The 27,142-nt window shown below is 40.8% G+C and overlaps 1 protein-coding gene across 1 annotated transcript; it reads right to left on the bottom strand.

Annotated features, from left to right (window-relative positions):
* Positions 1–18,064: 18,064 nt before the first annotated feature.
* LOC123450283 lies at positions 18,065–26,440 on the bottom strand. Its single transcript, XM_045127617.1, has 4 exons — positions 26,301–26,440; positions 20,206–20,848; positions 19,937–20,056; positions 18,065–18,883 (listed from the first exon to the last, which is right to left on the bottom strand). The coding sequence occupies exons 1-4, from the start codon at positions 26,438–26,440 to the stop codon at positions 18,842–18,844; spliced, it is 945 nt and encodes a 314-aa protein (XP_044983552.1). The 3' UTR covers positions 18,065–18,841.
* Between the last annotated feature and the right edge of the window lie 702 nt (positions 26,441–27,142).

Raw genomic sequence — 27,142 nt, 5'->3', positions numbered from 1 at the left:
TTGTCCATCAGGGCCTCCAATATTTTCGTTTATCACCGTTCTTCTAGAATCTTCTTCTTGAGTGTTTCCTTCATTGCTTCTTTCTGCTGCTGGACAACTTGTTGCACCTTGGGGTAAATGTGACACTGAGTGGGGTAGTGGGTGGTTCCTTCACACAAGAAACAAGTCACCTGACTAGTTGGACATTCCTCAGCTGGGTGATTTTCTTCACAATGAGTGCATCCATCCTTGTGTTCCTCCTGGGTGTGTCCTATTTCTCCACAGATCTTGCATGCACAAGTCTTCTCCTTCGGATTATCATAGCACTTCCGAATGGGACGGGATCTTAACAGAGTCTTCTTGAATTCGTCCCAAGTTTCTGCTCCACTAAATCCTTGTATGGCATGATGCATTTTCCATCAGATAGCAGCACTTTGGGTAAAGTACTGGAGAGCGTGTTCCACTTCATACTTCCTTGAGATCAAGTTACTCCCAAAATGGTTCTCCATGGTTTGAATCCATATATCAGCCTCCAGCTGGGTCATTGGTCCAGAGACTACAAGTCCAGCTTCATACTCCATCTGGTAGGGTTGAGGTTTTGGGGATGAGACGGGTAAGAGAGGGAGGGAGATACACACAATACAAACAATATTTTTGAGAATAGGTTTTATTTGTGGCCGTGGGAAAACACACACCAATGACGGCCCACAAATCATCGTAACTAACATGGGTATATAATTGGGGTTTGGACTTCTAATAAACATTGGAACGTTTCGGGGTCTTCGAGTTTTTCGGGTCTTGAGAGTCTTCAATTGGTGTAGCTTCAATTGCATGATGAAATCCTCTTTACTTTGAAGTAGAACTCCGTTGATTCTTCATGAGGTCAAAGGGGTAATGGGATTGTCTAACTATTGGAGGTGAGAGAGAACGTTTGATGAAATCAGACGAGATGAGAAGTGAAAGGTGTTTTCAAAAATAATATTTTTGAGAGATCATATCCTAAGAAGTTTCCAGTTTCTAGAGTCACGTCCTACAGTCAACATGTGCTCTTATACCATCTCTGTAGCGACCCGACTCAAGACTAGTCAAGCCTCTGTGTTTCTGTGCCATCCCTGGATCAGTATGCTGGCACACACAGTACATCAATGTATATATCAAAGTGCAATCACATGTAAATAGCGTAAAACTGATATATACCTTAAATATCTCAGCGGAAGCAGTCAAGGGAGTGGAGTCCCAATAAACACCAACGGCAAGTTGAGTGCGGACCGTAACCCTGAATCGTACTCTTACTCGTCGAAGAAAATATCTGCAACATAAGACGTTGCAGCCGTGTAGGTCAGCATATTGAATATGCCGGCAAGTCACATATGAGAAGGGGATAAATATAATCATCTATCTCTACATGCATATATGGCAGGTGGTGTTGTAAGTTTTAGCGTAAAGCAAATTTTCTCCTACAACAAGAGGGGCTAAAAGCAAAATATTACTACGATGTTGGTTGTTAATGAGATGGTTCCGCCAACCAGTTCTCATACCCAGGTTATCAATAATTACCCTCATCAAATATATTTAATGGTGTTCAGAAATCCAGATAACTTCAGTTCCTTTGGCTCAAGTTGTCCATGACCGTGGACACGGCTAATCGATTAGGTTTGAGTACTCTGCAGAGTTTTGCACACGTTCCCCACAAGATTTGATCGCCTCCGAGTATGTCCTCAAACTTCAGGGTGTTTGAAGACCGGATGATCAAAACATGGTCTTTCAACGGGTCCCTCTGAATCCCTGTCGGTGCCCATCCATTCCTACCGTTCTTCTACATCTGCTAGCACCGCCTGTCCAGAGTCGCCGCGTTGTCCAACCAAGCCAGAGCCCATAATGACTTGTGGCTGTGCAGGTAAGCCTTGGGTCTTGAAAATATCCGTCCGTCTCTTTGAGCCTGGGTGAAGCTTTCCGCAGGATGTCATGGCCGTCCCCAGCATCCCGGGCATCCGCTGGGTTTTTCAGGGAGCCGATCAACCGTCCTTCACCCAGTGTTGCATTGCGTCCGAGGTCTTGAAAATCTTGTCTTAACCGGTCTTGATTATTTAATCAACCTCGCATCACTCGTGTTATGCACTCAACCGAAATCCTGTCTACTCAAGCGTAGCAATATGAAATTTTTTCGTCCCGGGGCCAAGTATCGGGGTTGTTGTGTGCCTACCACATGATACTACAACCTATACTAAAATTTCCAAGTACCTAAGCAGCATGCAATTGGGCATAGGATGGTAGAACTATGATGCATAAAACATAGGTGATAGTATGATCAAAGTGACTTGCCTGGTGATATTGACGAAGAAGTATTTCTTGAGAAATAACATGATAGACTACTCGTCACTCTCCGATGAAATATATATAGCAAACATATCATTCACATAAGCACTCATACTAGCAATCATTCTGGCAATCAAAACAAAAGAGAGAGCGAATAGGAATACGAAAGAAACTTCAAATAAGACTAGGGAGTCCTCTACTACATCAAACACTAAATGATTTTTTTTGTCCAACAGAAAATAATAACAAGGAACTAAGATATAAATCTAACTAAGATAAAATAAAGTATTTTTCACAAAACTTTTTGAAAGTATTCCCAAACGGGATTTGAAACAATGTGGAAACCAATTGCAAGTTACTAAGGAACTAGAATTGATTTCATGAAAACAAATAAAACTAAAATAAAAACTTGTTGCAAAACTACTGTTTAACTAATAGAAACAAAACAGAATATTTCTGAAATAATAAAGAAAATATTTTAAAACAAAAGTAGATAAGGAATTAGCCGAAATCCTAAAAGAGTTGAAACAAAAATTGTTTTACATGAAAAAGTGAGCTAATGTACTCAAACAAATCTGCAATTTTTACCCCTGATACATAAGATCACTAGTGATCAGTACCAAAAGGAATCAAATTAAAAGCTATTTTTAAACTCCTGGAATAGGCAAAACCAGGTTTACAATAAATCTGATCTAACTTATATTTGAAAATTTCAAACATAGACAAATTATATGTTTTTACAAACCACAGGAAATTTGTGAGCTACTGGAAACAGAATCACTATCATTGGACTTCGGGATAAAAAGTTGTGGCCAAAACAAAACAGAAACTTTCGGTTTTTGCAATTTAGACAGAAAAAACTGAAGTTGACTAGCTAACAATTAGGGGGTACACGTGGCATGATGTGATAGGCTGCGGAGGGTGTTTGTTGCAATGTTTGGAGCAAACGGCCGAGGCTAATAAAACTGGCTGGCTAAAACATAAGTGAACTAAAAACCGCCGGTTTTCTACTCTAAACCGAAAGGGTATTCTAAGGATCTAATCTACACCATCTAAATAGGATCTAAGGGCGAAAACTAAAGAAAAACAAAACAAGAAAAAAAAGAAAAGGAAGAAGGCCTTACCGTGGCTGGGGAGTTGCTCCCGTGGCTGCTGGTGGCGAGGTGGAGGGGGGGTGCTCCGGTGGGGTGGGGAGGGGCCGGCGGGAGGAGGAGTGGTGGAGGGGGGCCGAAGGGTGGAGGGGCTCTCCTGGGAGGGGAGGGAGGCAAGGTGGAGGGGTGGCTGTAGGGGGTGGGGCGAGGTGAAAAGCTACTGGTGTGCTGCTGCTCGCTGGTTCCAAGGGGAGGAGCCGAAGGGTGGGGGCTGAAGGGTGGCAAGGGGGCGGCGGTGGAGGGGGCCGAGGTGGTGGGGAGAGGTGGCCAAAGGGTGGAGGTGGAGGAGGTGCAGGGAGGGGGGCGAAGGTGTGAAGTTCGTGTGGATTTTCTGGCAGCTCTATGGTGGCCAACTCCGGCGAGGGGTGTGCGCGAGCTAGAGGCGAGGAGAGGTGGCGGTTTTCAACGGGAATGGAACGAGGAGGACGTGGGGCTTCTTATAGAGGCGCCGGGAGGCGCCGGGAAGGAATGAGTTTCACGAATCCCGGAGGTGGGGATCTCCTCTCCATGGATGGAATGTTTTCTGTCACGTGAAGAAGAGAGGAGGAAGAAGATGATCTTCTTGGGCTGAAATAGGAATGTGTCTTAATGGGCGAGCAGGTATTTCCTAATAGAAATGATTTCTTTCCTATTTTCAAAACTAGGAAACTAAAACGATAAAAAGGAAATCTAATCAATTCGGAATAAAGAGTTTTTATATACTAAAATTATCAAAAAATAAAATATAAAAGATGGGCATTTTTTCCACGGCAAAAATAAAAACTTCAGAAAAAATTATTTTCACAAAATTGCCAAAAGGTTTATTTTCTTTTGCAAATAATTTTCAAATGGCCCTCTAAGTTTGAGGGTTCAAATAACTTTCAAAATGCCCGTGGGTTCGAGGGTCATGTTCCTCCGCTCTAGAATGTATTTCCCGGCATTTTGTTGCACGAAGAAAACGAATGGAAATGCAAAAGAATTCAATGCAAATATCTCCGTTCGAATTCTTTATAGTTGAAGAAGTCATGTCATCTTCTCTCTTTGCTTTTAAAAGCTTGAATTTGAATTCACCGGAGAAAGGGAAAGTCATTTTATTCCCTCTCATTCAAAAGTTTCGAAAAGTTTCAAATTTCACACAAGTTTCAGTCACTCAGCAAACAAACAAACAATCAATCTAATAATTATATTAACATTCCAAAATTTATAATTTTGGGATGTTACAGGAGACCAAAGCTCTGATACCACTAGTAGGATCCGAAGTATGTCTAGAAGAGGGGGGGTTAGACTACTTGACCAAATAAAAACTTAGCCTTTCCCCAATTTTAATTGTGGTCCAATTTTAGCAATTATGACTAGTCAACTTCACCCTACACACGCATATCTAAGAGTATATCAGCGGAAAGTAAAGACATGCAAATGTAAGTAGAGGGTAGGGAAGGAAGATCAAATGAAAAGGTAGACACGACGATTTTTGACGTGGTTCCCATAGGTGGTGCTATCGTAAGTCCATGTTAGGGGAGACTCGAACCCACGGAAGGTAACGGCTAAGATAGTCCACGGAGGGCTCCACCCACATGGGGTCCCCGAAGAAGCGACCTTTTCTATTCCACTATGGCTTACATCCACATAGGACCAGCCTCACTCAGGTAGATCTTCACAAAGTAGGCGATCTCCTTGCCCTTACAAACTTCTTGGTTCAACTCGACAACATGAAGTAGGAGGCTCCCAAGCGACACCTAACCAATCTAGGAGGCACCACCCTAAAAAATGTAATAGATGTGGTAGAACAATGAATTCCTTGCTCGTGTGCTTCAAAGATAGTCTGCTGAACACTCAATCACTCTCTCACAGATTTTGCATGGGTAGGATAGATTGACTTGGTGGAAAGCAACCTTGGGAGGCTAGAGATCAAGTTTCAAATGAATGGATTGGAATCTTTTGATCTCAACACATGAGTAGGTAGCTCCCTCTTAGAAGAATGGATATGTCAGGTGTGTGTGTGTTCTGAGTGCTTCCTCTGCGAATGAGAGGTGGTGGAGAGGTATATATAGGAATCTCCCAAAATCCAACCGTTACAATATTATTGCCCAACTTGGTAACACCGAAATGAATATCGATGGTACCAAGCTGAACTAAATGTGGCAACTTTTGAATTCTCTGTGAGAGTGATATATGAATCTCGATGGTACCGATTTGATGACCTAGGGAAACTTCCTATTCTCGGTGAGACCAATTTCAAAACTCAGAATTTCCGATTCTTCAAATTGATATACCAGAAAGTTGGTCACTGTCTTTCGGTGGCACCGATATGAAAGCTGATGGTACCGAGAAATTAGGGTTTGGCAAAGGTTCTATCACTCGGACAATCGGTAGGGATGCAATGGAATTTTTGGTGGCACCGATTTTGATGTGTTTCCTTTGGATAGAGATTTTTGTGAGAGAATTAATGAGTATTTTTGGTGGCTATCTCTAAGCACTTGATCAACCAATTCATCATAAATACATCGCCCCCTTTTCACAGTATTGGTTTTCCTATGGACTCAAAAGTGATTTCTCACAAATACAGAATGTAGAGTCCTCTTGCTTGAAGCTTGGCCAATCCTATTATTTTCCTTGCACCAAGGGGTTTCTCCTCGCAATTCTTTGGCCAATGCATCTTTGAATTTTTCTGAAATATACTTGGATAGAATCAATAGTTCAATGATACATATGTTGTTATAAATTACCAAAACCGCCTCAGGGAGCAATTGTGCTTTCAAGCATACATTCCCTATGCTCCACTCGAGAGACTACAATTTCCACTGCACTCTCCAAACCCTTGCAATCATGTGTGTGTATAGCTAAACCTGGGGTTCTACCTATAATGTTGCACAACTGTTGTAGAAACCAAACCAAACTGTTCTCGGACCCTGCCTCCATGATAACCCACAAGTGTAGGGGGCATTTTTAATGTTTTTCGATAAGTAAGAGTGTCAAACCCAACGAGGAGCTAAAGGTATAATTAATATTCTCTCAAGTTCTATCGACCACTGATACAACTCTACGGGCACAAACGCTTACTATACCTAGTACAAGTATGAAACAATTTTGCAGAAAAATAAAGAGCAAGTAAATAAAAGTTTGGGGATGTTTAATAGAAATCTTTTTGTATAACGCAAGAAAAATATTGTCCATAGGCAATTGAATATAACATGATAGATACTTATCATGTGCATTGAGGGAGAGGCATACGCTAATACACCTTCCGTACTTGGATCATATGCACTTATGATTGGACCTCTAGAAAGCATCCGCAACTACTAGAAATCATTAAGGTAAACCCAACCATAGCATTAAAAATCAAGTCCTCTTTACTCGCATACGCGCACAACTCCCTTACTCGGGTGTAAGTATCTGTTACTCTCGCCCCCAGTATAAGCGAACCGTGAACATATTGCAAACCCTCCAGCGTGTATCCTTCACGTGTGCGGCTCACGGAAGGCACCTTAGGATAGCACCATATCAACACACAACTCATATCAATAAGACCATATCACAATTAACCCGTAGGACAAACCAGATATTCTCAAACATCGTAAGATAGACACATATCATTGGGAAATAGTATGTAGTGTTGAGAACCATGTTTAAGTAGAGAGCTACAACAAGAAAAGAGGTTTTATGCCACCGTGTAGACGGGGGAGGGAGTTGGCGTTCATGACGGCAATATTGTTGATGTAGATTTTCGTCACGCTCCTTGCCCCGACAGCACTTCGATGCCATCGGGAGAGAGCGGGAGAGAGCCCCCTCCTTCTTATTATTCCTTGGCATCACCCCTAGATGGGAGGAGAGTTCCCCCTCTGGTCCATGGCCTCCATGGCGACGGAGGGGCAGGAACCCCTCCGAGATTGGATCTCCCTCTTTGTTCTCTTCTGTTTCATGCTCCATTTTTCTTGCCCTTCACCTTTCATAAAATTCCCGGATATCCATAACTCCGATCGGGCTGAAATTTTGAGGGGAGTTTTACCCATAAATTAGGTTTCTTGCACCCAAAGAAGAGTCACAACCGACTTAAGGGCTGCCTAGTAGACACCACAACACGTGAGGGGGCCCAGGCGCGCTCTGGTGTCTAGTGGAGGCTGTGGGGCTTTGTTTATGTTGATCCCACCTCTCTAAAATCACATATATTCCAAAATTATTCTCTGTAATTTTTATCGCGTTTGTACTTTGTTTGATATGGATATTCAGGGAAACAAAAAACATGCAACAAATAGGAACTGGCACTTAGCACTTGATCAATATGTTAGTCCAATAAATCATATAAAATGTTGCCAAAAATATGTGAAAGTTGTATAATATTGGCATGGAACAATAAAAAACTATAGTACGATGGAGACGTATCAACATCCCCAAGCTTAATTTCTACTCGTCCTCGAGTAGGTAAATGATAAAAAGATAAATTTTGATGTGGAATGCTACCTAGCATAATATTGATCATATATCTAATCATGGCATGAATATTAACATACAAGTGATTCTAGGCAATAGTCTATCGTTTGACAAAAAGACATCCATACTCAGGTTTACTAGCAAACAATCATGTCCTTTCAAAATAACATTGCTTGAAGAATGCTATCCCTACAAAATCATATAGCTTGTCATGCTTGGACTTCCTAGCATAAGGTATAAATCATGAGCACCTCGGTGTCAAGTCAAGCAATTGGATCGTACTTTTTAATGCGCTTTAGCTTTTTATTACTCACTCAATACATGAGCGTGAACCATGGATATATCATAAAGGTGGAATATAATATGGTGGTAGTTTTCAAAGGGGTGAAAGTGAAAAAGAAAGTCTTGCATCAACTCGGTGTATCAATGGGATATGAAGATGCCCACCCATAGATATGAGTGTGAGGAGTAGGGATTGTCATGCAACGGATGCACTAAGAGCTATAAGTGTATGAAAGCTCAATATGAAAACTAAGTGGGTGTGCATCAAACTCTATAATGAATAATTCTCACTAGTATATAGAAGTGACAAAAGAAGAGACTCTCTATATGAAGAACATGGTGCTACTTTGAAGCACAAGTGTGGAATTAGCATGCCCCATCTCTCTTTTCTCTCATTTTTCCTTTTTTATTTCTCTTTCCTTTTCTTTTATTTTTTCGTTTTTTTTATTTTTGTATGAAGTCTCATCCCGACTTGTGGGGAAATTAGAGTATCCATCATCATTTCCTCACTCGGACAATGCTCTAATAATGATGATCATCACACTTCTATTTACTTAAAACTCAATATTACAACTCGATACCTAGAACAAAGTATGACTCTATATGAATGCCTCTGGCAGTGTACCAGGATGTGCAATGATCTAGCATAGCAAGGACATAAATAATAGGCAAGTCATGGAAATATCATGCTAGCTATCTTATGATCATGCAAAGCAATGCGACAATAAATGCTCAAGTCATCTAAATTGAATCCGTGGAAGTTGCATGGCAATATGTCTCGGAATGGCTATGGAAATGTCATAATAGGTAGGTGATGACCCACAAGTATAGGGGATCAATCGTAGTCCTTTCGATAAGTAAGAGTGTCGAACCCAACGAGGAGAAGAAGGCTCTGATAAATGGTTTTCAGCAAGGTAATAACTGCAAGCACTGAAAGTAGCAGTAACAAGTGATGGTGTAGTGAGGTGAAACGCAACGGGTGAAAAGTAACAAGTAACAAGTAGTAGAAACGGTGCAGCAAAGTGGCCCAATCCCTTTTCTAGCAAGGGACAAGCCTGAATAAAGTCTTATAGGAAGTAAAACGCTCCCGAGGACACACGCGAATTTTTTTCATGCTAGTTTCATCATGTTCATATGATTCGCGTTCTTTACTTTGATAATTTGATATGTGGGTGGACCGGCGCTTGGGTACTGCCCTTACTTGGACAAGCATCCCACTTATGATTAACCCCCCTCGCAAGCATCCGCAACTACGAAAGAAGAATTAAGACACCGTCTAACCATAGCATTAAACTAGTGGATCCAAATCAGCCCCTTACGAAGCAACGCATAGACTGGGGTTTAAGCTTTAGTCACTCTAGCAACCCATCATCTACTTACTACTCCCCAATGCCTTACTCTAGGCCCAAATATGGTGAAGTTTTATGTAGTCGACGTTCACATAACACCACTAGAGGAAAAACAACATACAACATATCAAAATACCGAACGAATACCAAATTCACATGACTATTATTAGCATGACTTATCCCATGACCTCAGGAACAAAAGTAACTACTCACAAAGCATAATCATAATCATGATCAGAGGTGTAAAGAGTAGCATCAAGGATCTGAACATAAACTCTTCCACTAAGTAATCCAACTAGCATCAACTACAAAGAGTAATCAACACTACTAGCAACCTTACAAGTACCAATCGGAGTCGCGAGACGGAGATTGGTTACAAGAGATGAACTAGGGTTTGGAGAGGAGAGGGTGCTGATGAAGATGTTGATGGAGATGACTCCCCTCCGACGAGAGGAGTGTTGGTGATGACGATGGTGCTGATTTCCCCCTCCGGGAGGGAAGTTTCCCTGGCAGGATCGTCCTGTCGGAGCTCTAGTTTGGTTCTGCTCAAGTTCCGCCTCGTGGCGGCGGAGAATCCACGAAAAAGCTTCTCCCTGAATTTTTCCCGGACGAAACCCTTCATATAGCAAAAGAGGGGGGCCAGTGGGCCACCACGGTGCCCACAAGCCCTGACGCCGCGGCCAGGGGGGTAGCCCGCGGCCACCAGGCTTGTGGGCCCCTGGTAGCTCCCCTCTAGCACTTATTTCGACCAATATTTTTTATATATTCCCAAAAAATTCCACGTTGATTTTCAGGGCATTTGGAGTTGCGCAGAATAGAGGACTCAGACTTGCTCCTTTTCCGGTCCAGAATTCCAGCTGCCGGTATTCTCCCTCTTCAAATAAACCTTGCAAAATAAGAGAGAAAAGGCATAAGTATGGTACCATAAACTATAATAACAGTCCATAAAGCGATAAATATCAACATGAAAGCATGATGCAAAATGGACATATCAGTAGGTATGGTGGATGTTTTGAGGAAGATATAATAAGGCTTATGTGTGATAGAGAGTATCATATTACTGGGTTTGGATCCAGCTGCAAAGTTTGCATCAACTCTCGAGGTGAGAAAGAGCAATGCACGGTACCGTAGAGGCTAGTAAATTGTGGAAAGGTAAGAGTGCGTATATCCATGGATTCACATTACTCACAAAATAACTCACATACTTATTGCAAGATTTTATTAGCTCTCTCGAAGTAAAGCACTACTTGCATGCCCCTAGGGAGAAGGTTGGGAGGAGTTAACCATCACACAACTCTGATTATAACACCACAAAGGATTTCAATCAAGGATAAATTATGCTCCAACTTCATTGCATAACCACAGACTGTACGTGCATGATATAAGTGAAGCACATGAAGCATTCTATAAAGCCATACTCAAAATATATAAGTGAATTTCAATGAGCATTCTATAAATAAACCATAGACTATCTCATACTAGCATGGTGCATAAAATAAAAGTGGAAACTAAACACAAAAGACGCCCCAAGATTTATGCATATCACGTGAACGAAATGAAGACGAAAACATACTGGTACTTCTTGAAGAAAGACGGGATGCCTTCCAGGGCATATCCAAGCTTAGACACTTGAGTCTCCTTGGATATTTACTTGGGTTTCCTTGGGCATCCCCAAGATTGAACTTTCCTCTCCTCCATCTCCTCATCTCGAGACCTCCTCGAACTTCGAACATTTCATCCACACAAAACATAACAGAAAACTCGTGAGATCCGCTAGTATAATAATGCAAATTACTACCTTAATTACTGTTGCAAACCCATTAATATTTTTTTACATTATAGCTTCTGTAAAATAACTTCTCCATGGCTTATACCACAGATACAATCCATAGCTTTGTCAAAGCGAGTAAAACAATGCATCAAAAAACAGAATGTGTCAAAAAACAAGACAGTCTGTAGTAATCTGAATGTTGACCATACTTATGAAAATTTAAAAAATTCTGCATAATTATTAAGAAATAAAAAAAATCCATATCATTACTTTGTAAAAAATTCAGAAACTTTTGGCGTTCTAGTAAACAATGTAAATTCACGAACAACACCCAAAGTTTCTGTTTTTGCACCGCCCATACCAACAAGTAATCTAATCATCCTAAAGGAAAATTTTGGCACATTATTTTTATAATAAAATGGTATTTATAAAAGGGGATAATTGTTTTTTGAAAATATTCTGTAATCAAGATTCACAATGTTTCATTGGCATGAACAAAGTTCAAGGCTAGCCCCCACTTCAACGGTGCTCGTCCTTGTGACTTTCACTTTTCTTTTTAAAAAAGTTTTAGGTTCCCTACTTTTTTTGTTTCTCAATACTTAAAAGGCACACAACTGAAACAAATGTCTCTCTAAAACTTTCGGTTTGTCTCGCTCGCAGCGCTTTCTTTAAAGCCATTAAGCTACGCATAGAGTGCTCAAGTAATGGATCCACCCGGATCCCAAGGTATATCAAAGCCAATTTTAATTAACAATGATTTGTATATTAGTAGTGAGAAAAAAGCAACATATATCATGCAATGACAAAGTCCACTCTCTTCCTATCCATCGGCATGTCATAAAAGAACAATTCATGCACATCAAGTAAAGGCCAATACATAGCATAAGCACTTTCTTTTAATTTTATCGTGTTGGAAACATAAGGAGGTGGAGATGTAGTTCCTCTCTCATAATAATTGCAAGTAGGAGAAGAAAGCACATGCATATTATATCCATCAAAATCATCATGTGAAGTGGAAAAACTCAACGCATCAATATAATCCTTAACAAGTGCAAACTTCTCCGATATATTGTAGTTGGGAGAATTCAAAAAGATAATAGGTGTATCATGTGTAGGTGCAATAGCAATAATTTCATGCTTAACATAAGGAACGATAGCAAGTTCATATTCATAAGCATAACTCATATTGGCATCATGGCCACAATCATAGCAAGCATCAAGTTCATCAAAACGGGATATTTCAAATGAATACAAGGGATCATAGCAATCATCATAGCATCCATCCTTCGGTATGCATGACGGGAAATTAAACAATGTATGAGTTGAAGAGTTACTATCATTAGAACGTGGGCACGGGTAGGTTATCTCCTCTTCCTCCTTTTGTTCTTCGCTCTCGTCCTCATCTTTTTGATCTAATGAGCTCACAGTTTTAGAAATTTCTTCTTCCATTGATTCCTGCAAAATATTAATCTCTTCCAAGGCACTCGTCATTCGTTCAATAAATTCATTAATATCAACATTTTATTCATATTTATCATAGCAATATTTAAGTCTGGCAAAATTTTCACATATGTAAGGAACATCATCATACTTTTCAAGCAAAGAAGCAATTTCATAAGCACGTTTAAAAGAAACAAATTCTTCTATTAGTTCCACATCATAGTAATCATATATACTGTTAGCATAAGAATCCAAGGTTTTATTATCATTAAATTAACATTGACAGGGGAGGTGTAGACCCTTAATCTTGGAGCAAAAAGTATAATCACATCTCAAATATGCATCCCAAGCAAACCAATGCAAAATTCTAATTTGATCCCATAAGTGTTTCCCTAAAGATTATGTGTTTCCCTAAGTATAATCCCTAAAGTACTCATGTTGATCCAATGTGTCTCCCATTATAAAGTTTAACGAGGATTTCTTAGGATTATCAAACGAGTAATAAACGCGTTTCACATAACTAACACCGAGGATTATAGGAGGTTCCCCATCTTCATGAGTAGCAAGTACCACTAATTATTTTCGTGTTTTGTGTTCCATATCCATAAATAAAGATATAAAATAATTAATAATAGAAAATAAAAATTTCTTCGTGATAAAGCAAACAAGCACACACGAGAATATTCACCCCATGCTATTGTTCCTCGGCAACGGCGCTCAAAAAAGTTCTTGATAACCCACAAGTGTAGGTGATCGTTTGCAGCATTTTTCGATAAATAAGAGTGTCGAACCCAACGAGGAGCTAAAGGTAGAATTAATATTCTCTCAAGTTGTATCGACCATCGTTACAACTCTACGCGCACAAACGCTTACTTTACCTAGAATAATTATGAAACTATTTTGTGGAAAAATAAAGATCAAGTAAATAAGAGTTTGGAGATGTTTAGTAGAAAGCATTTTGTGTAACGCAAGAAAAAGATTGTACATAGGCAATTGAATATAACATGATAGATACTTATCATGTGTAATGAGAGAGAGGCAAACGCTAACACACTTTCCGTACTTGGATCATATGCACTTATGATTGGACCTCTAGCAAGCATTCGCAACTACTAAAAATCATTAAGGTAAACCCAACCATAGCATTAAACATTAAGTCCTCTTTACTCCCATACGGGCACAACTCCCTTACTCAGGTGTAAGTTTCTGTCACTCTTGCCACCACTATAAGAGAATCATGAACATATTGCAAACCCTCCAGCATGTATCCTTCACCTGTGCGCCTAACGGAAGGTACCTTCGGAAAGCACCATATCAACACACAACCCATATAAATAACATCATATCACAATTAACCCATAGGACAAAATGGATCTACTCAAACATCGTAGGACAACCACATATCATTGGGAAATAGTACGTAGTGTTGAGCACCATGTTTAAGTAGAGATTACAGCAGTAAAAGAGGTGTTACACCGCTGCATAGAGGGGGAGAGAGTTTGCATTGACGACGACAAGATTGTTTATCTAGATCGTCATCTTGCTCCTTGCCCCGGCGGCACTCCGTCGCCATCGAGAGAGAGGGTTAGAGAGACCCCCTCCTTCTTATTCTTCCTTTGCCTCCCTCCTAGATAGGAGGAGAGTTCCCCCTCTGGTCCATGGCCTCCATGGTAGCGTAGGGGCAGGATCCCCTCCGAGATTGGATCTCCCTCTCTGTTCTCTTCTGTTTCGCGCTCCTATTTTCTGGCCCTTCATCGTTTCTTAAATTCCCAAAGATTTGTAACTCCGATCGGGCTGAAATATTGAGGGTATTTGTATTCATAAATTAGCTTTCTTACCCCCGAAGAAGAGTTCCAGAAGACTTAAGGGATGTGCACTACACACCACCCCGCGACAGGGGTCCAGGTGCGCCCTGGTATCTAGTGGAGGTTGTGGGCCTCCGTTTGTGTTGATTCCACCTCCCAAAAATCACTTATATTCCAAAATAATTCTCCATAAATTTTCATCGCTTTTGGACTTGGTTTTATATGGATATTCTGTGAAGCAAAAAAGATGCAACAAACATGAACTAACACTTGGCACTGGATCAATATATTACTCCAAGAAATCATATAAAATGTTGCCAAAAATATGTGGAAGTTGTATAATATTGGCATGGAACAATCAAAAAGTATAGATACGTCATAGACATATCACTCCACCACACCAAATGCCACTGGGAATAGCCAGTTGTGTTCATCAAGTGCATAAGCTGCCACTAGTTGTCCTCTGCACCTTCCATTCAAAAGAGTTGCATCAACACCCATAGAGAGTGTGCAACCATCCAGAAACCCCTGCCAACAAGCATTGAAACAAACAAAGGCCCTCCTGAAGCACTCATTCTCAAATGAATTCCCTTTTATTTTGTATGGAATTGTATGCTTCTCAATCTCTACAACACTCCCTGGACTAGCAGCTTCCACTTCAACTATAAATGTGTAAATCAACTAAAAGCCCTCATTCCAAGGACCATCAATGATGTCAAGATATATTTCTTTAGCATAGAAAATCATTATGTAAGGTATATGAATCTTGTACTTATCAAAAATCTTCCCAAGGAGTGTTGTTGGACCAAGCATTGGTGTTTCTCTCAACCAATCCAAAATTGCATCTGCCACTCACCTAGCCTTTGCTAGCTTTGTTTTAGCCTTCCCCCTCCCCCTCCACGTGGACAAGTCTGCTGGTATGGGTTATTTTTTATCTGAAACAAAATATAAAATAAAATAAAATTAAGAAAACATTACACAATGATCTGAAAATAGAATGAATCAGTATAAACTGAAATACACAAACCCCAATGAACTTGCTCCTCAGCATATGTGATGCATGCAACCTCCATCTACTCCTACCATATGGGCAATGAATAGTGATCCTTGTTGGCTCACTCCTATAAATCACATATGTATTCTGAGTTAGAATGCAATATGTAGTCAATGCATTATGATAGTCCACCATCGACTGGAATATGGTGTCGACAACAAGTTGAGGATCTTCACTGTTCCACTTAGTTGTTGGCATGTCCTCACCATCATATTCATATAAAACTAACCTACCGATGTTCGCCTCTCTCTCTTCATCGCCAGCGTCATCAAATCTAGATGATTGATAGGTTTCCCATGATATTCATATTCCATTGCTTGTTTACTGACAATATCTACAAGATCAGGGAACGTATTATCATCCGCACCATCATGTCGAGGCACCTCTTTGTGTGGCTCTTCATCTTATTCTAAATCGACATCAGTGGTGACACGAGAAGCGGCACAAGAACCGACAGCAGAACTATTCTAAGTTTCAAAACTACTAGCTCTGCTTGGCTTTAACTTACAATGAGAATCGGGGGGCTCTCTATTAGCAGAGACAGAAGATTTCTAAACACCCTTTCCCTTTCCGTTCATTGCATGGCTGAAGCACCTGATATGGATTTTATCGAAGAGGCTTTCAGCATTCAAATTAAAGACCAATCCCATATGCTCATCACAAGTTAGTGCGAGAATTTTTTGCTCGTACTTTTGTTTTTTTAGTTCAACAACATCAGTAGGGCTCCACCCATATGAAGATTTTGGAGTGCCGCGAGCAAATCTTTGAACGACATACTGGTTTCTATCACCTTCAGATAAACAATCTAATAATCTGATGCGGTTTTCTACCGCACAACATAATAACTTCCATCCTAACCACCAACCGGAAAGCAAGCGCATGATCAATCCTATTCGATTAAAATAAGGGTCAAGTAGGGCCGAATTTAAGAATCAAACAACCAATTAGAGGGGAGATGACACTTACCCAGGTGTAATCCATGAATTATCCATCGCTAATTCGACCCAATCCTCTCCACGGTCGACGGGCTTGAGACCCTGCTCCCCCGACATCACTGCTTAATCTAGATGGATGTGGGGGTAGATCTGGTGGAGGGCACAATGGCAGCGGATGCTGAATTGGGCTAGAGGTCACTACAAGGAATATGCTAATACACGATGCTAGTTTTTCGTCGCTACATCGTCATGGTTTTTAATTTACGACGGTCTCACGACGAAAAACCAAGCGTCGAAAACGGAGCGTCACAAATGAACAGCAGCGACGTTTTGATCAAAATCGTCGTAACTTTTACGACGATTCCTGGAACGTCGTAACCTTTACGACGATCCTAAATCGTCGTTGGTAATCAAACTCAGTCCTACGTGGCAAAATTATGACGAAATCAAAACGTCATGGCTGAAATTAGCCCAACCCATTTCAATTGATCACATGGGCTGGTTTTATTTTTTAGGCTTTTTCTTATTGGACTTCTTTTTGGGCCTTAACCTATTTACAGCCATTTTAGTATATTTTTTTCAAATTTTGATTTGTGGCCTTTTACTTTCTATTGATTTTCTTTTTTGACCATTTTATTTCTGTTTTTGTACTGGTCCCACATGTCATGCCGACCTCAAAATTAGTTCCACACGTCAGAAATTTCATATTTTGTCAAATAAATATCATAACTTGGTCCCCTTGTCAAGTTGTCATTTCATAGGTATTGAAATCACATTCAGAATCAATATTTGAAGCAGGCTAGGGAGCAAATGAAATTCGTCCAAACAAACATTAAATTTGTCTATTACAATCATTACACTACACCACTACCCAGATATACCTAATACTGCCTACTATTACAATACATATGCTACTCTTTGTTGATACGCTTCATAGCTTCACACTTGGCTTTGTACTTCATCTGTGCAAAAAATAAGAATAAGATGTGAACTAACAATGCAGGTATTTAAATAACAGCATTTACAAAAAAATGTGAACTAACACTGCAGGTATTTAAATAACAAAATTTACAAAAAAATGATGTGAACTAACAATGCAGGTATTTAAATAACAATATTTACAAAAAAATGTGAACTAACACTGCAGGTATTTAAATAACAAAATTTACAAAAAAATGAATAGTGGCTCAGGTACACATTATTTAACTATTTAAAGATGAATAGTTCCACGTTTCAAATTAATTGTAGGGCAAGTCATCAGGATATTAGCGATGGTGCACATGAAGGTAGAACATGAGCATGGCCATATTTTTATCTCATCTATCGTTTATACAAACACACTAATATGTCATCCAAGCAACAAAACATATGTACTATTTTCACTTCCAGTACCAAATAGCATTTGAATGTTCAGACTTGAGATAAGCACGGATACAAATGTACCAAGCAGGCTAGCACCATCTTCACACTTGCTGCCACTAGTCATCTTTAAATAACAGTTTCTATCAAGCTTCGTTGCTGCCACTATTCATCCATAAACAACAGTAATATCCTGATGGCTTTGACAAGTTTCTATAATATAACACTGCATATGATCCAGGTTCTTAACTCCGTGTAATAATATCTTGGGAGTGGGAATCGATTCTTAGTTACATACATAGACGAACACATTATATTATTGACTGATTGATGATATGATCCAGCAAAATACTCCACCTACTACTCTGACCCAGCAAGCAAAACACACAGACACTCTGCTAAGCAATGCTGCTCTCCAAGCAAATACTACTTCATATGCAGAGTTGACAGCATAAGGTTGAACTATATTTGACATTGGAAGCTTAAAAGGTTAATTCCTTCGCAAACTTCAGTTTACTCACCCAAATCGCCAGATTTTACTCGTAGTAGGGCGGGTCGAAGATGCCATCGACGTCGAACTTGCCCTCTGCGGGGAAGGGTGCGCCGGCGAAGACGAGGTCGAAGCGCGCCGTGATCTCGTCGGGCCAATTCCCCACCACCTGCTTCAGCATGATCTCGCCGATGGTCCGAACCCGTACAGGCACAGGAACCGCGGCCGCCTGGCCACCACCCCGCCGGCGAGGCTGCCCATCGGCTGGCGTCTAGACCGTCGGCCCGCACGCACATAGATCCATGCAGTGAAGAGAAATGGCATTCCGACGCCGAGCTACGCCCAGATTTTGCGTCGGGCACAGCTGACCGCCAGCGCGCGGCCCTAGATTTTGCGTCAGGCGCAACTGCAATCACCGGGCACCCACCCTTCTCGAGGTTCTTGAGGGACTTGGAGGAGAGGGTGATGCGGATCCGGTGCTGCACCTCCTAGGTGCCCTACCATTAGCCCCATGAATTGTGGTTCTTTTCCTCCCATGTTCCAGCCTACAAGTGCAAAGTGAAAACACATTAGAAAACAGTATATTTGCACTAAGCAGTGTAACCATCCCAAAAGATAATTACATCGAGAAAAATAGACAGCTACTATAGATGGTATGCGACATTAAGAGAAGTACTCACGCATCCAACATGTTTGTGGAAATACCGTCCCAACAAACAACTGAAAAAAACCCAAATTCCTCGATCAAGTGCACTCCAACAGGCTGAATTGGGCAATTAATTAACATTCAACAGAAAATACAGATATGTCAATTTTTGTTTCTTTGCAGGTTCAATCATAGTATACGAATGGAAAAGGGCATTCAAACTTCCCTAGGTACCCGCTTTGATCCCAGCACGTCATATGTGCACTCATAACAGATTGTTCATATGTGAATTATAAAATTAGTTAACATTCCTTTGCAGAATGGTACTTGCACAACAATCAAGTAAAATGAAAAACTTTACAAGAAAGAAGGTGACCGCCCAACATTCGGAGAGGCAGGCACTATAGTATGATCAAACTTCACATGGAAGCCAAGCCACACAACGTGCTGTCCTGGAAAAAATACAGGCCAATAATTCTGTGGGTGTGAAGCCAAATCTAATACTAGTCCCTTTATACAGGTCATTTGACAGTGTGTCTTTGATCCATATCCTGGGAAAAGAATCTGTGGCATGTGATGTGATGCAGCATTTTCAGATGTATCTATGAAGTAATCCGGATCTCAATCGTTGGGCCCAAACATTACCAGTCATGCACGTATCTCTGTCAAACAAGTGAGTGGATTCTGGGAAGAGCGAAGGTCTCATCCTGCCGCAGACAGTTGTTGAACCTGACAAGGAAAATAGTAGGACTTCTACATTATTAGAACACAAGGGGGTTGCAAGGATAATCGAATGTAACCAGCAAAACAGGAACCGTAGCACCACGCCGGTAAGAGATTACACAGAACACGAATTAGAATGGATTACTCCCAAGAAATTAGAGGCCCGTCTTGCATAGAAAGAAATTAGAGAATAGGCAAAGCAGCACTAGAAAAGAGGAACGGAAATTACCCAGCCGATGAAGATGTCGCGCTCCCAAGGCACGGCGACGGCCTCAGCGACGGTGGGGACGACGGCCTCGCCGCCGGCGACCAGCACCGGGCTGCACATCGCCGTGTCCACGAAATCCTTCTGCAACAACTCACAAGCAGGAAGGCAGGCACGTCAGGCGACCCACCAAACAAGAATCCCGAACAAAAGATGGATTCTTTCCTCACAACAAAGGAAAGGAAGGGGGGAAGGGCAGCGACCCGGATCGAGAAACGAGAGCCCGCACGCACCTGCATGTCGATGACGAGCATGGTCGTCTCGCTCCACTTTCCGGGGGCCGCGGGATTATGCTGCCGTCTAGGCGGCGGGATCGGTGGCAGGACCACTTCGGGCTCGAGGAGAGTAGCTGCGCAAGGACGGAGTGCTTGAATGTTCCCTTGCGGAGGGACTCGACGATGAGGCGGTCGTTCCGGCAGTGCTCGATGCGTTGGCCTTCGCGGGCGAAGGTGTCGGCGCAGGAGGAGGCCGCAGGAGGAGGAGGAGAGGGCGGAGAGCCCCGGGGGCTGCGGGAGAGGCACGAACTTGTACGGTCTCATGGAGTATCCGACGCAGACACCGAGCACGCGGGGCGGGTTGCGGTCGCGAAAGCGGCGGAGGAAGACCGGATCGGAGTCGTGGAGGAGCCCACCGCTTGGAGGCGAGGGCGGCGCGGACGAGGAGGTTGGGGAAGCCGAGGCTGAGGAGGATCTCGCGGAGGAGGTCGTCGTCGAGGACCGATGCTGCCGCGGCCGCCGCCAGAGCACGCCTATCGCCGTCCATATTTTGGGGGAATTCGGGGTGGCGGCTCCGGATCGGAGGTGGGAGGAGTCGGTGGCTCTGGCGGGGTGGGTGGGTAGGTTAGGTTTTGGGCTGCGGATGGGGTATCTTCTTTTTCTGTAGATAGATGGATGGATGGATGTGGGTTGGAGATATGGATGGATGGATGGATGGACGCCATGTCATCGATCTGTGGGAAGATTTCTTATTGGTTTGAAAAATCAATGATTTAAAATAGTATTCAAGTACTAAAAATAGAGAAATTTTGTGAAGCATCTATTAAAAATATTTTGCAAAAGGGCACCACAAAATTTTTCATTAGAATTAGATCATATTTTCTGGATGAGGACCAATTTGTATGCATTTCCGATATTTCTAGCTTTTTTAATCATTTTCCGAGTGACAAAATGGGGTTTTTTGTGGAGAGTCTACCAAAAATTTGTTGTAAAAATGTACTAGTCCATATTAATATACAATTGACAAAAATGGGGTTTTTTGTGGAGAATATAAAATGCTAGTCCATATTAATATACAATTGACTAAATGGTTGGGTGTCAAAAACTTTTATCTAACTCTCGTGAAAAAGACAAATTTATGCCGATTCAACAGTAAGTGGGTCAAATTTGAACTCGCGTTACCTCATAGTTTTCTCATGATTTTTTCCGAAAATCATGTTTAGGTAAATAAGTATCTATATAATCAAAGATCCAACAAAATTTTGGCAAGATTCAACCCCTAGCTACGAACGGTCATGCCCGCCGTTTTGACGGCATTTTGAAACGAACATAACAAATTTAAAAAAATCAAAAAAATAGCACTTCCTTCACAAAGTGCTATTCTGAACAGAATAGGAAAATGAATATTTATGAATTATGTTTGAACTAAGGAAGGAAGAGTTTTCACATATTTGAGGAATATATGATCCAAAGTATTTATTAGAATTTTTTGAGAATTTTTGTAATGACAGAATAGTAGGTTGCTTCACAAACTAGGATGAGGTGGGGTAGAATGGACCCACGAGTGACATGTCAACATAATTAGAACATGTTACGACATTTTTATAATCGTCGTAAAAGTTATGACGATCTCATCTTATGCGGTTACGACGTTTTTGACTCACATCGTCGTAATTTATATATAGTTTTGATCCCCTCAAACGGCTTACGACAATCTCGGATGAAATCGTCATAGATTTATGATGAATTCATCAACGACATCTTATAGAACGTCATGTATGAGCATATTTCTTGTAGTGATTGGAGGGCACGACGACAGTGGAGGTTGCACGACGGCGACGGAGGGGAATAGGGTTCGAGGGTGGAGGGCATGGCGTCGATGGATGTTGCACGACATCGGCGGAGGGAACGGAGCAGCGCAGTATTGTAGTCGTTCGAGATCGAGGTTTAGACAATCCAATGCGGACACACATGTCATAACGGTCAAAGGAGGACCCATTCTGACACGGCCTTGCTCGTCAAAGTTAATGGTCAAACCTTTGACCCAATGACATCCTCCGTTGTGACCACTTCTGAGGGTTCCACACAAGGGAGTGGCGAAAATTGAGCAAAAGTTAATAGTGTGGTGATGAATGAGTAGAACTAAGGAACCAAGGGCACACATGTAAAAGACCCATATAATTAACTAAGAGTTCACTTATTTGGTGAGCTACACGAAAGTTTTTATTACATCCCCCTTGAATACCTATCATTCTTGGACTAGTCTTATAACACATGCATATTGCCATAACTATTCCTAGAATATCAAAAAGATTTGAGTGAAGTATGGGAGTACAAATATTTCCCTAAAATCTGAACACAACCTTGCTCTAAAAGATATAAGTGAAGCACTAGAGAAACTGCCTAGCTCAAAAGATATAAGTGAAGCATATAGAGTATTCTAAAAAAATGTGATGAACATGTGTCTCTCTGAAATATGTACCTCCAGCAAACAATGATTTTGGAAAACTAAAATAAAATCAAAATATAATACACGACGCTCCAAGCAAAACACATATCATGTGATGAATAAAAATATAGCTCCAAGTGACATACCGATAGAATGGAGACGAAAGAGGGGATGCCTTCTGGGGCATCCCCAAGATTAGATGCTTGGGTGTTCCTTGGATATTACCTTGGGGTGCCTTGGGATCCCCGATATTCGGGTCTTTCCGTTCCTTATTCCTTCATCCATCATTGTCTCACCGAAAACTTGAAAGCTTCAGCACACAAAGCTTAATAGAAACCTTGCGAGATCAATTAGTATAATATGCAAATCGTAAACATTGATAATATTTACGTATCGAATAAGGTGATGTATTATAACTTCTCAATGACTTATACCCCATACATAATCCATAGCATCATCAAAATAAGAAAGCTATGCAAGCAAAAACAAAATATGTCTAAAACTGAAGAGGGTGTACTGATCAGCACTAAAACAAACTTCTGTAACTCCGAAAATTGTTCAAAATTAGGATAACATGGGAAATTTACATACAAATATTGTGTAAGTGTATGATATCAAAAATATTTTCTAGTAAAATCATAGAAATTCTCCACTTGACGTAAAAAAACTGTTTTTGCACATAATCATTTCTAAAATCTTCCAAATTATCCCAAAGTCTTTACTTGGAACAAACACTAAATAAAACATAAAAGACAATCATTTCAACATACTAAAATAGAAAGTAAAACAAAAAAATCATAGAACTATTAGGTTGCCTCCCAACAAGCGCTATTGTTTTATGCCCCAAGTTATACATAATGCATAGTATCAAGTAATGTCATCCTTCATGTTCAGTCCATAGGTCGCCGTCATGATACGTTCATAAGGCAGTTTAGTTATCTATCTAGGGAAGTTTTCCTTCCCTTCCTTTAATGGGAATTGAAATCTTATGTTTCCTTCCTTCGTATCAATAATAGCATCTATAGTTCATAAGAAAGGTGTGCCAAGTATTGTTGGAAAAGACGTATTGCATTCAATATCAAGCACAATGAAATCTATAGGAACATAAATTCTATTAGCAAGAATAATCACATCATTTATTCTACCCAAAGGATTCTTAATAGTGGAATTCACAAGATGCAAGTTAAGGGAACATTCATTTATATCAGTGAGACCTAGCACATCACATAGAGATTTAGGTATAGTATAAACACTAGAACCAAGGTCACACAAAGCATTACATTCATTATCTTTAAGCTTGAGGAAGTGAGCCTAGCTCACTTGGCTAGTGGAGTGGATGTACAACCCAGCCACCAGGTTCAAGTCCCGATGGTTGCGAATTTGGGGTCTTATTATTTCAAAAAAACTCGCTGTGGGGGGTTTCCCTTACAATTTTCCTTCAAAAAAATCTTTAAGATTAATTTTAATAGTAGGTTCCCATTCGTCATGCAATTTTCTAGGTATTTAAGCATCTACTTCAAGTTTCTCCTCATGAGATTTTAGCATAGCTTCTATAATATGTTTAGTAAAAGCTTAATTTGTTCATAAGCATTAGGTGAGCTAACCATGGATTGCAAGAAGGAAATACATTCAGCTAAAGAACAACTTTCATAATTAAAGTCCTTGTAATCCAAACTAGTGGACGCATCTAGGTATTCTATCTTAGCTCTCAACCTAGCGGTCATCTCCTTACTTTCATTAGTAGATATTTAAATAGATTTAATGTACTCATTAATATCATGTTTAAGTGGACAAACTTTACTTTTAAGAGAATCCACATCCAGAGTAATCATATCCATGTTTCTAGCAATATCATCAACTTTATGTAGTTTTTCTTCTACCATAGTGTTGAGAATCTTTTGAGAACTAACGAATTCTTTAATTGTGTTCTCAAGATTAGAAGGAATAGAATTAATGTTATTATAAGAATTTCCATAGTAATTACCATGATTATTAGACTAAATTCCGGGATATGATCTAGGATTTAAATTTCCTCTATAAGCATTTTCAGAGACAAAATTCACATAATTAGCATCATTATTTTGTTCAAGCGAAGAAGATAGTCGCACATCATTGGGATCAACATGAGCATTTTTATTATCAAGCATATTCGTAAGAGCATCTATCTAATCACTGAAAGTAGTGATTTACTCGACGGAGTGAACCTTCTTACGAGTTGGAGATCGCTCGGTATGCCATTGAGAATAATTTGTCATGATATTATCCATAATTTTTTTAGCTTCTCCCAATGTAACTTTAATGAATGTACCACCTAGAGCAGAATCTAGAAGATATCTAGACACAAAGTTTAGTCCCGCGTAAAAATTATGTATTATCATCGATACACTTAAGCCATCACTGGGACAATTTCTAATCATCAATTTCATTATCTCCCATGCTTGTGCAACATATTATTGCTCATGTTGTTTAAAATTCATAATAGATTTCTAAGAAAAATAATTTTACCAGGAGGGAAATACTTAGAAATAAAAGAATACTTACACTTATCCCATGTTCCAATACTATTACGAGCTAAGGATAAAAATCATGGTTTAGCTTTATCTCTTAGTGAGAAGGGAAAAAATTAGAACTTAACTGTACAATTATGCATATCCTTTTTCTTTTGCATATCACATTATTCAACAAAGGTATTAAGATGCAAAGCATGATCCTCATTAGAACTTCCAACAAATTGTTCTTTCGTACCCAGATTTGGCAATGCATCATTAATACCATAAGACTCCGCATTAGTTGTGGATGGTATAATGGTACTAATAAAATCATTATTGTTATTATTTGAGAAATCACACAGTTTAGTATTTTCTTGAGACATAGTGGCAAACCAAGCAAACTAATAAGTGAAACAAATAAACTAGAAAAGTTAAATATGTTTGTGTTTTCCATATTTTTGAGAAAGAAAAGATAAAAGAAAATAAAAAGTGGAACAAGTGAATGATAATTTGTGTGAAGGAACCAGACAAGAATTTGCTGATGTCTCCCCGGTAACGGCGCCAGAAATTCTTCCTGCTACTTGTAAATTATGTTGGGTATTTCCCACAAGATAGGGGACTTGCAGCACAGTAGAGATAAGTATTTCCGTTGGTGAGTGTCGGAGTCCCGGATCTGCATCCAGGAACTTCTCCAAGAACAAGGTTCGAACTCTAGGGGCCTTGCTTGCTACCTGCAACACACAGGTAAACACATCAAAGTTGGACGGCAAGCTCTCTCCTCACCGGAAATGTCGAAGACATGCGAGTTACCCATGTTCGGGCCGCCGGAGTGGAAAACCCTACTCCTGCTTGTGTGGGTTTTCTTGGAAAACAGAGAGCTTGAGCTTCCCGTACACCAAGGTTTGGGGAGATATTGTGTCGATCCCCTTACAAAGGTGTCATCCCCCTCCTCTTGTAATGCCTCGGTCCTCTTCCCCGAAAACATGAGTTGGAAAGGGTGGCCACAATGTGGCAGTTCAAAGGGGGCAAGGTTCCAGTCCTATCCTCACTAAAGATGGTCTTTGCACGACAAAGTAGTCTTCGTGACACGGTTGTAGGCTAGACAATGACCTCCGTCCCGCAGCGTTGATTTGTTCTGATCCTCTATCACCAAAGTGGTAAGCATTTGTGCCTACTTTGGGGAGAGCAGCTCGCGCTGTCTCCTAATCACCAAAGACGAAAAAACCATTTTTGTGCCCACTAGTACGGCCTCCATCGCCTTTGTCCAAGCGGACGTGTCGCCCATGTGATGGGCACAAAATCCTGTAGTTGGCATCGTACGCGAAACCTCGCGAGATTGCCTCGCTGAAAGGGGCCTTGCGGGGATTTTTGGTGACCAAAGACCCCCGGGAGGGCCTGGTCTAGCGGTGAGGGGTCCTGGCAAGGCACGCCCCTCGCGAGGAGACTCCCTTCAGAGCAGCCATGACGTAGTCGTCCCCTTGGGCCGGCCCACGCGTCTTCCCTAGGCCAGCGATAGACGGGTCATGGTACCCCGGGTTCCACTGGGCCGATAGTTTGTACCAAGGTTAACAAACCAATAGGAGACACACACAACCCCACTTTAGCGGCACCTACGCACACATAACCAAACACTTGCACCCAACGCGGGCAAGAGGGTTGTCAAGCCCCTTGAACTTATTACTTGCAAGGATTAAATACTAATAGATAGATAGATAAATATAAAGTAAATAAATTACAGCAAGGTAAATTGAGTCTTATTAAATATAATGAAGTAGACCCGGGGACCGTAGTTTTCGCTAGAGGCTTCTCTCTTGAACATAGCATACAATGGGTAACAAAATACTCTTGGGCAATTGATAGAATATAACATAGTTATGACATGTTATTCATGGCACTCATAATGTATATAGGCATCACATCCATAAACAAGTAGACGGACTCCTGACTACATCTACTACTATTGCTCCACTCATCGACCGCTATCCATCATGCATCTAGGGTATTAAGTACGAAATAG

This window comes from Hordeum vulgare, chromosome 4H (genome assembly GCF_904849725.1).
Source record: "Hordeum vulgare subsp. vulgare chromosome 4H, MorexV3_pseudomolecules_assembly, whole genome shotgun sequence".
Classification (NCBI taxonomy): Eukaryota; Viridiplantae; Streptophyta; class Magnoliopsida; order Poales; family Poaceae; genus Hordeum; species Hordeum vulgare.
The sequence above is the reverse complement of the archived record's forward strand: the minus strand, read 5'-3'. Positions and strand labels throughout refer to the sequence as shown.